This window comes from Solanum lycopersicum, chromosome 5 (genome assembly GCF_036512215.1).
Source record: "Solanum lycopersicum chromosome 5, SLM_r2.1".
Taxonomy (NCBI): Eukaryota; Viridiplantae; Streptophyta; class Magnoliopsida; order Solanales; family Solanaceae; genus Solanum; species Solanum lycopersicum.
In genome coordinates, this window is record NC_090804.1 from 48,652,276 (window position 1) to 48,667,334 (window position 15,059).

The 15,059-nt window shown below is 33.5% G+C and overlaps 1 protein-coding gene across 4 annotated transcripts in view; it reads left to right on the forward strand.

Moving 5' to 3' along the window:
* Positions 1-5,405, forward strand: part of LOC101251091 (probable 3-hydroxyisobutyryl-CoA hydrolase 3) — a 73,722-nt gene extending 68,317 nt beyond the window's left edge. The window contains exons 10-15 of one of the 4 annotated variants that reach the window (XR_003246946.2): positions 3,506-3,648; positions 3,841-3,901; positions 4,526-4,584; positions 4,698-4,802; positions 4,888-4,929; positions 5,076-5,405. Coding sequence is in view for 3 of the 4 variants with exons in the window: in XM_010322971.4 (XP_010321273.2) it covers positions 3,506-3,648; positions 3,841-3,901; positions 4,526-4,624; positions 4,698-4,802; positions 4,888-4,929; positions 5,076-5,204 (579 nt within the window). In the remaining variant the exon portion in view is untranslated. Of the gene's footprint in view, positions 1-3,505; positions 3,649-3,840; positions 3,902-4,525; positions 4,625-4,697; positions 4,806-4,887; positions 4,930-5,075 lie in introns of those variants that run through there. The other 3 variants (XM_010322971.4, XM_026031194.2, XM_026031195.2) reach the window with 3 other exon arrangements.
* Positions 5,406-15,059: the final 9,654 nt, after the last annotated feature.

Below are 15,059 nucleotides of genomic sequence, written 5' to 3' on the forward strand. Positions count from 1 at the left end.
TATGTTAAAATGACTTATATGATTATGTGGAACACGTTAAAGCGTGTGATGTGATGAAAGAAGGTCTAAGCATGTATAGAACTCAATGTAAATAAAATGATGATTATGTTCAAGGTGTGTTCACATGTACACACACTCACACTTGAATGAATGAATTAAGCTAAGTTAAGTCCAAAGGGGAGTTTTGGGGTGAACACTATTCGTGACTTAGCTCATTCAATTCATACAAGACACACCAACTAACATTAGAAACATCATATTTGAATCATTAGAAATGTTTTCATGCAAGACGCATACTCAGAGTCAAAGATAGAAGATTTTGAAAATCTCTTTGAAAGGGGTTCCTTGAATGGAAAAGAGTTCAAGGATGACTACCATACCTCAAAATAGAAGAATCACATTGATTTTGATGAAGCACACGACCACCAACATCCCTCCTAGCTCTTCTTGATTTGTAGCTTCCATGGTGACTTGAGATAGTCTTTTAAGAGAGAGGGGTTTTGGATTTTAGGAAATGATGTCTAAAATTAGGTCTTAGGGTTTGGAACTCCTTAATATACATAAAAAAACCAAAAATAAACGTCCATGGTTCATAAAATAATTGGGGTGAATTTACCAAACAATCCAAGCCTTGGCAGACAAACAACTTTCACAGGCACCATTAAGGCTGACAGTGGTACCGGTACCGGGAAAATCGGATCGGTAATTACCTGAACCTGTACGATACCGAAACTGTGTGGACCGGTAACGTTCCGAAACCGTACTGACCGGTCCGGGAAACCGGTAATAATAGGACTGTTCCGTCCCGGTTAGGAAGAGTACCGGTAGTATACCAGACCGGACCGGTAACAAGGACGAACCGGTAATTAAAAAAAAATTAATTTTTTTAATTTAATATAATTTTTATTAAAATAATTAATCAATTAAAAATTTAAATTTCAAACTTTAAAGTTATAAAATTTAAATTTCAAACTATTAAATTTTGAAAATTTTAAATTCAAACTTTAAAGTTTTAATTTAAAATTTTCAAAATTTTAAAGTTTCAAATTTAAATTTTCAAACTTTAAATTCAAACTTTTAATGTTTGAAAATTTTAAATTGAAATTTTAAAGTTATAAAATTTAAATTTCAAACTCTTAAAGTTTGAAATTTTTTAATTTAAACTTTAAAGATATAAAATTTAAAATTGACTATATTAAAAATTAAATTTAATACAACAATATTAAAAAACAAATTAAGGCGAATATCCTATATTTTTATTAATATTTTTGATATTTACAATTACATTTAGAAAAATATAAGTTTGAATTAAATCTCGAATTATCATACTTTTACGAATAATTGGTGCCACCATATAAATCCCTTCGTAAATCATTCAGCATTTCTTTAGTAACATGTTCGGGAATAGGTTGAATAGAAAGATCTTCCATTGCTTCAATCCCGTCATCGCTATAAATCCTGCATTACTTCATCAACGTCATCTTGAAATTTGGTCGGTAGTGGTTCACGATTTAAATTTCTTCTCTCGATATTAATCCAATCTCGAAATAATACCGATATCTCCGAGCTGTCGGCTGCTAGTGAATGCCTATGTTCTCCAAGTTGAAACCTTGCTGCACTAAAGACGCCTTCCTATGCTACCGACGACGGTTGCATTGCTAATATATCTCGAACCATCGGCACTAGTTTTGGAAATCCTATGGTGCAATCTCTCCACCATTTGAGAATATCTTCAGTAGGTTCTGTATTTTGATTAATATAGGCATCAAAATCACTTCTATTACCGTGAGAAAGTTCAAGATAATCCTCTAAATAATTATCAATATTATTTTCATCAAATCTAACCCTAGATCTTTCAGGTTCATTTTCACTTGATAAATTTATATTAGCATTATATAAATCATACAATTTTCTAGCTTCAATTTTTATGTTATCTTTAACTTGTTGATAACTAGGAATTTCTTCTAATACATCATTAATATCTAAGTTAAAATTTATATTTTCAACCATTCTTGATGAACCGAAATCTTTATACATAGGGTGTAACAAACATGCAGTTAAATAAATTTGAGGAATAGGAAAATAATATTTTTTAAATTTTATAATCATTTTTTCAATGGTTTGTTGAAATCTTAGTTTATTTTTAAATTTATATAATTTATAAGAAATTATACAAATATCAGGAAAAACAGTACAAATTGATGCACTATAAAGTACAGAAATTCTTTTTTGTAGTTAAGTAAAAAACTTTTAGGAAATCTATAAGTTCATTTATTTCACGCCAATCATTATCATCTAGTCTATATAACATATCAGAATTATGAGCATTCCAAACCATTTATAAGGGTATTCAATATTCATAAGCGACTACAAGCATTTCACATAAAGTATTTCATGTAGTAGCCACTATTTTTGGAATTTTTCTAGGTGGAAGATTATTTTCAAAAAAGCGATTTTGAAAATCTTTACGCCGAGACTTAACTTGACATTTAAATATAAAATGACATGCATTTTCAACTTTCGTACATCCGTTATCATACATATTTACACCATCTATAACCATAAAATTATATATATGTGCACTACACCTAATATGATAATTATCACCATTAACGAATCCACACAGACGGACCGTCTAACCATCGATGCCACATTGGTGGGGGTACGTTGATGGGAACTTAGCTTCTTCTTGGTGCAGGATTGTAAAGTTTGCAGGTCCAATCGACGCCCTAGGTCGATGGGCCATCGTTTGGCCAACGGTCCGTCCCTTGTAGCCGTCGTTTGTCACTGCTTGGCAGCTTCTTGTGAAGAGATGGGGTCCTCTTCAAGGGACCATCGTGTGTCCTAGGTGGGTCTGTACCATGAAGTTAAACCCATAAACATAGTCTTCTAGGTCTTAGGAACATCCCACACCAATTTCAAATAAAACGAACGCGTAAGACTCACTCTAACACATGAGAACACATAAGCACTTTCTAACGCATATCTTTTGAACGTCAGGGACGTTCTTGGAAGTTTGACCTCCAAACATAGCCAAACTTCACGCACTTTACTAGGACATGAATATAACTCACTTTAACACAAAATTAACTCAAGAATCATTCACGTATCTCTAGTTCACCTTAGTTCATTTTAGGGTGTTATAGTTTCAATCTTGACTTAGCTGCATTTCTTACTGCATACTAGTATTAGATACCAAAACAAATAGGAACAAATACAATCAAGAACAAGTGAATAAGTAAATATCAGTAGAGAATTTTTCCTTTCTTTCATCACTTAAAGGTAGTTTAATGTAAATTAACTATTTGCATTATATTCATGTAAAGTTTTAACTCTTTATGTATAAATAGTACTTAAATATATTCAGAGTTCCTACTTTTACGGCATCTAATTACTCAAAACAAATATAAGTGTACAAAAAAGTTAGCATGTTCCCCATTCATGCTTGTATGATGAGGTATTTTTTTTCTTATACTCTAAACAGAACTACTTTAAGCTTGTGCAGGATATTGAGTCGATGGAAAATGAATTATGCCAAGTATTATCACTAAACGCATCATCGAAATCTGTTCATGAATCGGACATTTTAAGAATCATAAATGAATTCGTTCGTAATCCAGTGTTGAAGGAAGGAAGTATATTGAAAAGGTAATATTCTTTATTTTTTTTGTATTCAAATATTTCTAGGTTTATACATGACTTGTGAGATTAGGTCATAAACGAAATCTAATTGAAAATTTTGTCTTATTTTTCAAAAGAGTGAAGTGTATTGATAAAATTTTGTGTAATATTTCCTAAAAGTATCTTTTTTTTGTCATTTATCAATCATCAATCGAATAGACTTGATGCTATCAATCGTTGCTTTGGAAAGGACACAGTTGAAGAAATATTATTTGCACTTGTAAGTTCATCTCTTATCTCCTTTAAATTATGTTAGTAAAACATATTGACCTATAGGTGATTTACTTCTCAAATTTTGACTCTATTTGTTTTATCAAAGAAACGTCAAGTTTAAACTGAATGTTTGTCCACAGAACAAAAAGGAATATTAAAAAAAGCAAATCACTCATTTTTTTAGTATAATTTCTTGAATCATTCTTTTAGATACTCCTTAAATTTGTTCAATTTGTCCTATTATGCTAAATAGTAATAAAAGGAAATGGTCATGTTAACCTCTTTACCATGTGAAATCAAATTTGGTTGCCAACAGGAGAAGGGGAAAAACATCAAATTTACTCTCTCAAGTAGGCAAATTTTTGATTAAATCCTCCGTCATACAAATTAAAATATGTTTTTCATTATCTAAATATACCCCCTTTATTCCTTTCTTAAGGATTTCTACTAATAGTTTGTTGAGGGGTATATTTGTGTGTGTAATATAATATAATAGAGGATAAAATTGAACAATCTCACAGGTTTACCAATAGAAAAATTAATTTATGCAGCTATATATCTTTAAGGTAAAATTAAGTGATGTTTTATGAAAAAATTTATACATAACATACTAATATAGTATCTTGGATAGGAAAAGGAAGCCATAACAACCGATGATAAGTGGATGAGCAATGCAATCAAGTCTATGAAGTTAGCATCACCAACAAGCCTTAAGATTACTCTCAGATCTGTAATAATAAATTTTATCTTATATTTAATAAGATAAAATTTAATTTATTGACAATATTTATCTTGTTTTATAGATTAGAGAAGGACGCAAGCAAACACTTAGACAATGTTTGATTCGTGAATTTAACATCAGTGGACACATTCTACTAAGATCATTCAATTACAACGATTTCTATGAGGTACACTTATTATGTCATGTATTTTTAGTAAATTACACTTTTTATTAATTAATACTTACAAATGTTGGTTCAACTTGCATTGTAGGGTGGTAAAGCAATCTTTTTTACAAAGGACAGAAAGTTTAAGGTATCATGCATCAATCTTCATTATTTAACAAGAAGATCGATACTCAAGTTTTAGAAAAAAATTATCAAATTTTATATTAAATTAAAATGAAAAAACAAATGGTTATAATTAATGAATGTGTGTTTATTGTCTATATGTATGTATAGTGGGAACCATCAAACTTGGAGAAAGTACATGATGCAATTGTAATGCAGTTTTCTGAAGTGGTCCATGACGATCGTTGGGGCTACTTGGAACTTCCACAAAGACAAGTATTCAAAACATCTAAACTTTGAATTTACATAATAAAATGTTTGGAAAGGTCTAAACTTCGAATTCATTTTGGTCCTACTGCAACTCATACGCTATTAAACCCTATAAATGATCCTCTTTGAAAGCATTACTTCAAGTCGTGAAACTACTATAATGTATTCATTAGTATTGTAAAAATATTTGATCTAAAATTTTTTAGTATATCCTCGTTACTTGTTATGAAATTATGTTTCTAGAATCTAATTTTTTAAATTCATTTTGGTTGTCTCTTTTATTTGTTCAATTTAGATTTGGTTGTTGTGCGCAACAAATTTCCGTAAGTGCTGAAAATTAACTGCAAGCAAACCAAATAAAAGAAAAATGTAATTTTAATTGATGATTTAGTGAGTATAATTATATTATTCTCTTGATTCTTCTCTTCTAAACTTCTTCGTGATTCGAGGGTCTTCAGTAGCGTATTTATCGAATGTAGAATGACATAGACCTCCTTTAGATGTATTTGATATCGGAGAACGTCCGGAAGCACTTCATCTTTGAAATTTGATCTTTGAGAGGAACTCTGTTGACCATTCCTTTTAAGATCTATGTAATTGTTATGTATCTTTCTCCAATTGCATAATGCTTGTTGAAGAGTTTTCTGAGTTCCCTTAGAATCATGTACAACCGTTGTTTATCGTCATGATCCAGGGGTACCTCCAAGATTTGACATGGAATATAGAACCTCGAAAGACCCCATACAAGCCACTTAACTTTCATCACATAATAAATAGAACATAAAAGTAAAACAATAATCCAAGTCCAATAGTTTAATAAAAGAAAAGCATAAGTCTAAACAATTGTTTCAATATAGCCATTCAGTTCAATAGAATTAAGATTGGTCCTAACCCATACATCATGTCCAAAAGTGAAATACATGAAAGAAAGTGAAACAATGAACATCCATCCTCAAAGCATGATTACTCACCAAAGTTTAGGAAATCTCAAACTCAACCACTAGCCACGAAAAATAGAAACCTGACTGTCGGAACCTACATTTAGGGAAATATAAGCAAGATTCTGTTAAGTATAAAATAATGTAACTAGTATGATAACTATGAATAAAATATTTAAATCATGCTAAAAATTGATATTTCATTTCACGAAATGCATTGATCAAATTGAAAATATATGGTATAAAAGTGTTAGAAAATATAAGTCATAGACCATTGTCAATTTACGCTAATCACGATCTCTACTTCCTATCTTTAGTTAATATATGACATTCACTGTAACAATTCCTTTATAATGCATAAATGTGGGATTTACTTATGTAAAGATAATTGTAGATACCGCCTTACTTATATGTTACTGATGAATTGTGGGTATGAATTCTTAATGATAAAAACAAAGGAGTGTTGGCAAGGATTGATTTACATTCTTTTAGCCTATATTTTACAATTCTATGTACATGATGTGATCCAAGATCTAGGATAGGTGAATCATGATTTAGACTTGGATATTATGTCTTTAGGTACTGTCCTACATTGGTATTGTTTACATATTATGAATGTTGATCATGATGATCAAAGCAAGGAATAATAGTAAGTGATCTACGTCTCTCTATTTTCTAGTATATTGGTGATGTGTTGTACTAGGTTGTAGCATGATCATGTAGAGACTTGTACATGTTTTTTTATGATTAAAGTACATTTAGCTACTGCCCTATACATTAATTTTTGATGAAAAAGGTGTATTCATCAGTGATGATCAAAGGTTGATGAATTGGTAAGAATGGCTCTTCCCTTCTACTTATTGTATAATTGTTAGTTGATGAAGCCTTGTATGGAATTGTCTGGTATGGTCCACTTATGGTGGCAGTGTTTACCTTATTTCCAATATATAGATCTCTTTATTATGTCCTTTAAGGAAACTTGATGATATTATGGATGTGTGTTGGTGATGATCACCCAATATGAAGATCATGCTTAATTTCCTATTCTAGTTATGATCTAGGTTGTATGGCTATTGCGTATGCATGTGTATTACTATGTTAAGGATAGGTTTAGGTGCTGCCATTGATGATTTATTAGGTTGATGTTCCCTTACTTATGTACCCCTATGAAAATGTTTGAATAGACAAATTAGGAGTTTTAAGTGTAATGTGAAGTTACATTGTTTCCTATGCTAAGATGTGTTGTGTGGTCTATGCTTTAAGGTGAATTATCGTACCAAGAGGGTTGATGACTCATTGTGTTCTGTATATCCATTATGTGATCATGTTGACTAATGTACACACGCTCACACATTATGTATGCCTATAAGTAGTATAAGATTTTAGTGTCTAATGAAAGGTAATTCTCATATGCACTAATGTCTACTACTATGCATATAAGGTATATTTATGTGAAGTATGTTATGTATGAATTAACTAGGATGACTTGATAGGTGTACTAGTATGGGCAAGGGTATGGGATCTTGTCTATTCATTGCACATGTGTACCTTCACAGGATAGTTCCTAGGTTTGGTTTCCAATCTACATGAATATGAATGCATGAATATGTGTAGTTTAAAGATGTTATGTTAAAGGATTAATCATATGTATATACACTCATGAATGATGATTTAGTCAATAGAGGGGCACTTGAATGGTGTTTCTTAAGAGTACCTTAAACTAGATAGGTGCTTGAATATGCTATTAGAAAAGCATATGAGGAGTCAATAGCCTGAGTCTATGTCTAATCAAATAAGGTAAGAAATGCTTTTCACTAAAGCGAACTTAGCTTAGCACCGAGTGAAATTTACAATGAGAGGTGTTGGCTTCCCTTGGAGGAAGATTCACCATTGGGTTGTCATAAGGTGTTGACTTCCCTTGGATGAAAAATTCACCTATGGTTCCTCCTGAGGTGTTGACTTTCCTTTGAGGAAGATTCACCCAGGGTTTCTCATAAGATAAGGCTCGTAGAGGGTTATATATATCTCTTAGTTCCATATAATATGCTGGCCACATAGGATCTAGCAAGTGAATTCACATAGTATGCTAGCATGTGTTAATGTTCTACCTTGGATAGGTAAGAACATCTTCCTTTAGTGTGATACTCTACAAAATCAAATTCCATGTTTAGAAACCATGGTCTTTGTGTCGGTTGAGACTATAGTTTCCCTAAAGTAAAGTAGACAATGGAAGTAAAGTAAAGTAAAGGACCCTAACTAGGATAACCTAAGGGAAGGTACTTAGGATAGATGGAAGTAATGAACCCACCTAGACATTGCAGAAGTAGCTATCTAAGGGAGTCCTAGGAATGTGGTCTAATGTATGTGCATATGTTTATGGTTATTTTGCATGACATTATACTAGTGTCTTCATGATGTGATGATATGCATTATATGAAGTTCTAATATGACTATGTGACTAAGGTCCTACATTGAAGTGTATGTGGTTGACTATAGTATTGTGTTTTATATATGAAAGATATGTTAAATCTTGTGGTATCATGATAGGTTTACTAAGTATGTGTGAGGTTATGGGGCTTCATATCTGTATTGAACTAGTAGACTTAGATTAGGATTGTGAGTAAGGTTTTATAATGTTCTATGTGAAGTAAAATAGGTACATGTGCATAATGAGTACAACTTACTGTAATGTCCTTATGGTCTTGGCTTAAATGTGTCTATGATGAATTATAATTCCATGATGGTATATGTTGGCTTATGTTAATTGTATGTATTGTTTTCTTTGTGACCTTAAGGTAAATGTATTGCACTAAGTATCACTATAGGGTTATTTGGGGGGGTTAATGAGTTACAAGAAGAAGTTCACTGTAAAGAGGAAAGCACTTGTTGTAAAGGGAAACTAGGTTACTGTAATGTGACATCAAATGTGCCTTAAATGCATTGCATGATTTATATGTTTTATGACTAATGAATATTCCTATATGAAGTATGTGAATTGTATAAATTCTATGGTATCAAGTCTTATAAAGATTTCACAAAAAGGCATATTGCATGATTTCAACTAAAATGTCCCTTTTTTGTATGGTTGACACACTTAGTGCATTTTTTTTACAAACTCCAATCTTCTCTACCATTTTACATAAAGTTTAGGTTATGGATTCTTAAAGGATGCCTTTAGGTAATGAGGAGCTTGATATGTGATTCCCAAGCTAAAGGAAAGGAATCTTGAAGTCTAAGGATCTCCTACTTATGGTTTACTGTAAAGTCTTATAAATTATATGTTATGAATTATGTGGTAAGGGTTGTGTTCCTAACGTACTAAAATGATGTTGAGTCTAAGATGACAAAGAGACTTTGAGTCTAACTATGTAGATATGATATTTTATCTATATATTGAAAGTGATCTTCTAGTGGAAGGGAGGAAACTCCAATCCTAGGGGTAAGATCATTTCATGTCTAACAGCTTACAAGTTGATTGCAAAGGGTTGTCTCTACCACATAGTAATATTAATGGATCTTGAATCCGAGGTCCCTTCTATAGAGTCGATACCCGTAGTAAGGGAATTTTTGGAGGTCTTTCATGATGAACTTCCCGAAATTCCTCCCGAATAAGAGATTGACTTCGACATAGATTTATTGCTGGATACACAACCTATTTCAATCCCTCCTTATAAGATGACCCTGACCAAGTTGAAATAACTAAAGGCTCCGCTAAAATATTTGCTAGATAAGGGTTTTATTCAACTAAGCATACCTACATGGGGCACCCGGTATTGTTTGTGAAGAAGAAGGATGGGTCTTTGATAATATATATATCGACTATCGTCAATTGAACAAAGTCACTATTAAGAATAAGTACCCGCTCCCTAGGATTGATGACTTCTTATAACAACTTCAAGCAGCGAGTTACTTTTCAAAAATTGACTTGAGGTCGGGTTTTCACCAATTTAGAGTGAGGGAGGTTGATATTCCAAAAATGGCATTTTCACAAGATATCGCCACTTTGAATTCCTAGTGATGTAATTTTGTCTAAAAAAATGTCCCGACGACTTTCATGGACCTTACGAATTGAGTTTTCAGAAATAACCTTAACTTGTTTGTTATTATCTTCATAAATGACGTCTTGATATACTCTAGGAGTGATAATGATCATATCAGTCACTTGAGGAAATTTTTGCAAGTTCTCAAGGATAACCAACTTTTTGCTAAGTAAAATAAATGTGAAATTTGGTTGAGATAGATTGAGTTTCTTGATCCCATTGTTTCTAGTGAAGGGGTAGAAGTTGATCCAAGAAAGACGAAAGTGGTCAAATGTTGGACAAGAACTTTTGAGTCCTACCGACATCCAAAGTTTTCTAGGGTTGGCGGATTACAATAGGATGTTTGTCGGGGAATTTTCATCTATCGCATATCCATTAACGATCTTAACCCAAAAGAAGTCTAAGTTCAAATGGTCGGGCTCTTGTGAAAAGAGCTTCCAATTATTGATAGATAGACTCACCTCTTCTTTGGTATTGACCTTGCCAGAAGGTTAAAAACGGTTTGTGATTTATTGTGATGCCTCCCGACTGTGTCTAGGATGTGTGCTCATGCAACACCGGAAAGTCATAGCGTATGCCTCTAAGAAACTCAAACCTCATGATAAGAATTACCCAACTCACGACCTTGAGCTTGCGGCCATTGTTTTTGCTTTGAAAATTTGGGGGCATTAGATCCCCGGGGTAGATGTTGCTGTGTTTATCGATCACTATAGTCAACAATATGTAGTCACTCAAAGGAACTTGAATCTACGATATATAAGATGGTTAAAACTTTTAAAGGATTATGACATGAGTTTCATTTACCATTACGGCAGAGCTAATGTTGTAGCGGATGCGCTAAGCCGAGTCTCCGTGAGTTGTATGGCTCATGTGATTGATGATAAGCAAGAATCAGTGAAAGAGGTTCATAGGTTGTCCCATTTGGGTGTCCGACTAGAAGAATATCCAAAGGGTGGTTTCATTGTCCGTCATAACTAGGAGTCATCTCTAGTGGTTGATGTGAAGTCCAAGGAACAACTTGATCCTCTATTGATGAACTTTAATGAATCCATCGTTAATAAGAATATTTAATCTATCTCCCATAGAGGAGGATGGGGTACTTAGGTACCAAGAGAGGTCATGTGTGCCCAGATGAATCGTTTAAGAGAGAAAATCATGGATGAGGCTCATGATTCCCGATACTCTATCCATCCGGGGGACACCAAGATGTATCATAACTTACATGATATTTATTGGTGGAATGGAATGAAAAAGGATGTAGCTAAATTTGTATTGAGGTTACCGAATTACCAACAACTCAAAGCCAAGCATCAAGGCCCGGGTGGTCTAACCCAATATATTGATATCCTCACTTGGAAGTGGGAAGATGTCAACATGGACTTTGTGGTAGGATTTCCTCGAACGCGTAGGAAATTGACTCCATTCGGGTAATAGCGGATAGGTTGACTTAGTCATCCCACTTCCTTCCCGTAAAAATTTCTTACTTGGTGGAGGAGTATCCTAAATTGTATGTTAAGGAGATTATGAAATTACATGATCCCCCTTGTCGATCATTTTTAATAGACGAGCCAAATTCACTTCACATTTTTGGAGGTCTTTTAAAAGTGGTCTTGGTACTCAAGTAAATATTAGCACCGCTTTGCACATTCAAACGGATAGACAAGCGTAGCATACTATACAAAGTATAGAAGACATATTGAGGGCTTGTTGATTGATGTCAAAGAGACTTGGGATGATCACCTACTGTATAGAGAGTTCTCATATAACAATAGCTACCATGAGAGTATTGGTTTGACACCTTTTGAATCACTTTATGGTAGGAGGTGCCGGTCATGATTGGGTGGTTTAAGTGGGTGAGTTTGATCTTCTTGGCCACGAGATGGTGTATGAAGCCACAGAGAAGGTTCGGTTCAGAAGAGAGAAGTTTAAAATGGATTATAGTCGGAAAGCTCTAATGTCGACAGTAGAAAAAGGGACCTTGAAAAATCAACCCTAATTTCATTAAAAACATGAATCGATATGGTGAATCGTGAAGATTATGAACATGTAGATTGACTACATTGTTGTTTATTATGTAATTGCTTCTTAAATTTCCCTTGTATATGTATTGATTATATATTCTTGGTAATGAAGTATGAAGGTTCTTGAAAGTGGAAATGAGGTATGTGGATTGGTTCTACTTTGATTTAGTTATGAAGTATGACTTACTTAGATTAGAATGCTTCTATTAATGCGTGGTTTTGATGATGATGCTAAGTATTCCTTATACTCAACCTAAGATAGTGAATTGGACATGAATTATGTATGCATGTTATAATACTATTATTATATGATTAAAAGTAGTTTCTCATGATTATAGTAAAGTGTTAAGTGAAAGGTTTATTCATTTATGAAGTGGTGTCTAAAGTGAAAGGATTGTTCTCACTTATGATGACCTATGAGCTAGATATGAAAAGATGTTTACGTAGGGGTCTAGAAGATACTAATGTGAACTTGTATGTTGAAATAGTAATATCACTTAAGGGAATAATGTCTTAGCACCAAAAGGGCATGCAAATAAGATGAAAGTCTCACGTTTAGTAAGTATGGCCTCCGACATAGGTTTCCTCCTGTTAGTAAGTCCGGATTCCCAAGTTATGTGTTGTCTCATGAGATGGAAATCTCCATGTTTAGTAAGTCAAGGTTTCCAATAGTAATCTCCTTGACCCTTAACTATGTGACCACATAGGTTTCTAGCTAAGTGGATCCACCTAGATAACTTATACGACTGGTTACACCTTAGGCAAGTGTTAACCCTCTCTTCTCGGTATGGGAGTAGAACACCAGATTCCATGTAGCTTACATGGCATTATTTTGGTTATTGCACTTCTTTCCATAACGTAAAAAGTAAATGAAAAAGTTAAGTATGTGAACTCTTATTAGGCTACTATATAGGCCGAGGGAGTGTATGAGACTTTTCTTACTTATTGCACTCTTGGGATCCTAAGGGATGGTTCTAGTAGTGTTCTTTTATGATTATGATTATGATTATGTTGATATGATATGAGCAGTATTGATGTATTAAGCATGTTATGATAAAGTATGAGAATATGTTGTAAGTATGAAGTAGGTGGCTTTATATGATACTTAGCTTGGGATGGGATTATGGGGTTCTATTCTTGGCATTGCAGAAAAGTTGCATGAGTTGCTTACATGTTGGGTTGACATTATGTTAAATTGACTTAATATTATTTTTATAATTGCATGTTGATTTAAGTTGATAGAAAGCATGATTTTGATTAAATTGTTCTTGTCTCATGCATTGATGATTTTGTTAAATCAAGCCATACTTAGTACATGTGGATTGTACTAACCCATATTTCTCCCCTTTTACCCAAACATTTTAGGTTCAGGCCGTTGATAAGTCGTGATCTGTTTCAAGGAAGACTTGGATCTTTTCCCAAGTTGTTGGTGAGTCCTCATGTCCGTGGACATTGCCAAGTTCCACTCTGCTATTATGTTTTTATCATTTAGAAACATTATTCTTTCTCTTATCATTGAGACCATTATTGTAATCCTATAATGTCATATTTTTTGTATTGTCTATGTCCAATTGTTTGTAATTTTATAGATGGTTCAATGTGAGACAAAGTATTAGACTAAATTTCCGTGTGTTTGTTATGTTGTCAATATGAGAAACCTATGTAAGCTTCATATGCGAGAACTCTAAGTAAACTCCATATTTAGTGTGTTAGAGATCTATGTAAACCTTAATATATAAAAAGTCTACATTTATCCACATTTTTTACCTGTGATGTGCTAGGACGTATGCTAAGGGATTTTCTTAGTCCTTTTCGAGGATGGCAACTTGGGTAATGACTAGGGTGTACTTTGGATTGTTACAATGCTAGCAGGGTTAGCTTGGGATCATTTGTGGTACTAGGCCCTGTGTCCGCGTCGTGGGGGCAGATCGGGACGTGATAGTTACCTTTCTAGGCGAAAACCCACTTTCAACCTTTAATACTTAGAAGCCAAGGGTTAGATATGGATTTCATCAAAATTCATGTAAAGCTAGCAAAACATGATTAATTTCATAAAAATGTTCCTTTAAAATCAAATTCCACATCATATGATTATAACTTGAGAACATGGGGATTACATGGGTTTATTGGAGAAATCATCACAAGCTCATAAAACTTAATCAATTCATGCATAAGATATCATAATTCAATCATTTAAGAAAATAATGAAAAGAACATATGATAATTGAATAAAACCCTAACTCAATTGGGGAATTCTGACTTTGAAATAGAAGATTTTGGGAACTCCATAAATGGAAGGAATCCATAAATGAAAACTATCATACCTCCACACCAAAATTTTAACGTCAATGGTGAAAATAGAGGCTTGCCTTGAAACCGTAGATTGAACCTTCTTCATGTTTCCAGAGAGTGAAATATTTTAGAGATTATTATTTTGGAATAAAAACTTGAATGGGTTAATTTTGTGGTTGAAAATACTTATATAGGAGTCTTAGTAAGGGGTAAAACTATGTGTATAGGAGTTAATAATTAGGAAACTCCCAACTACCCCTAAGCTTAACTGCCTTCTCACCACCTATTGACCTAGTCGACGGACCATGAGACCATCAATGTTGGTAAGAAATGGTGCTTAGGCATCGAACAATCGCCCCCAACCACGAACCTGATCTGACCAATGGTTCGTTGGTCAGGCCGTGGTCTTAGACTTTGGGGAACTTTAGGATTACCAGTCTACCGACCCCACCCACGATCTATGGTCCCTTCAATAGGTGGTAGTTGGACCCTTGTGTATGACACCTTTAATTCCTAAATATGACTATGTTGACATTATTTGGATCTGGGGGTTTACAATATCTCCCCTTTGGAATCATTCGTTTTTGAATGAGA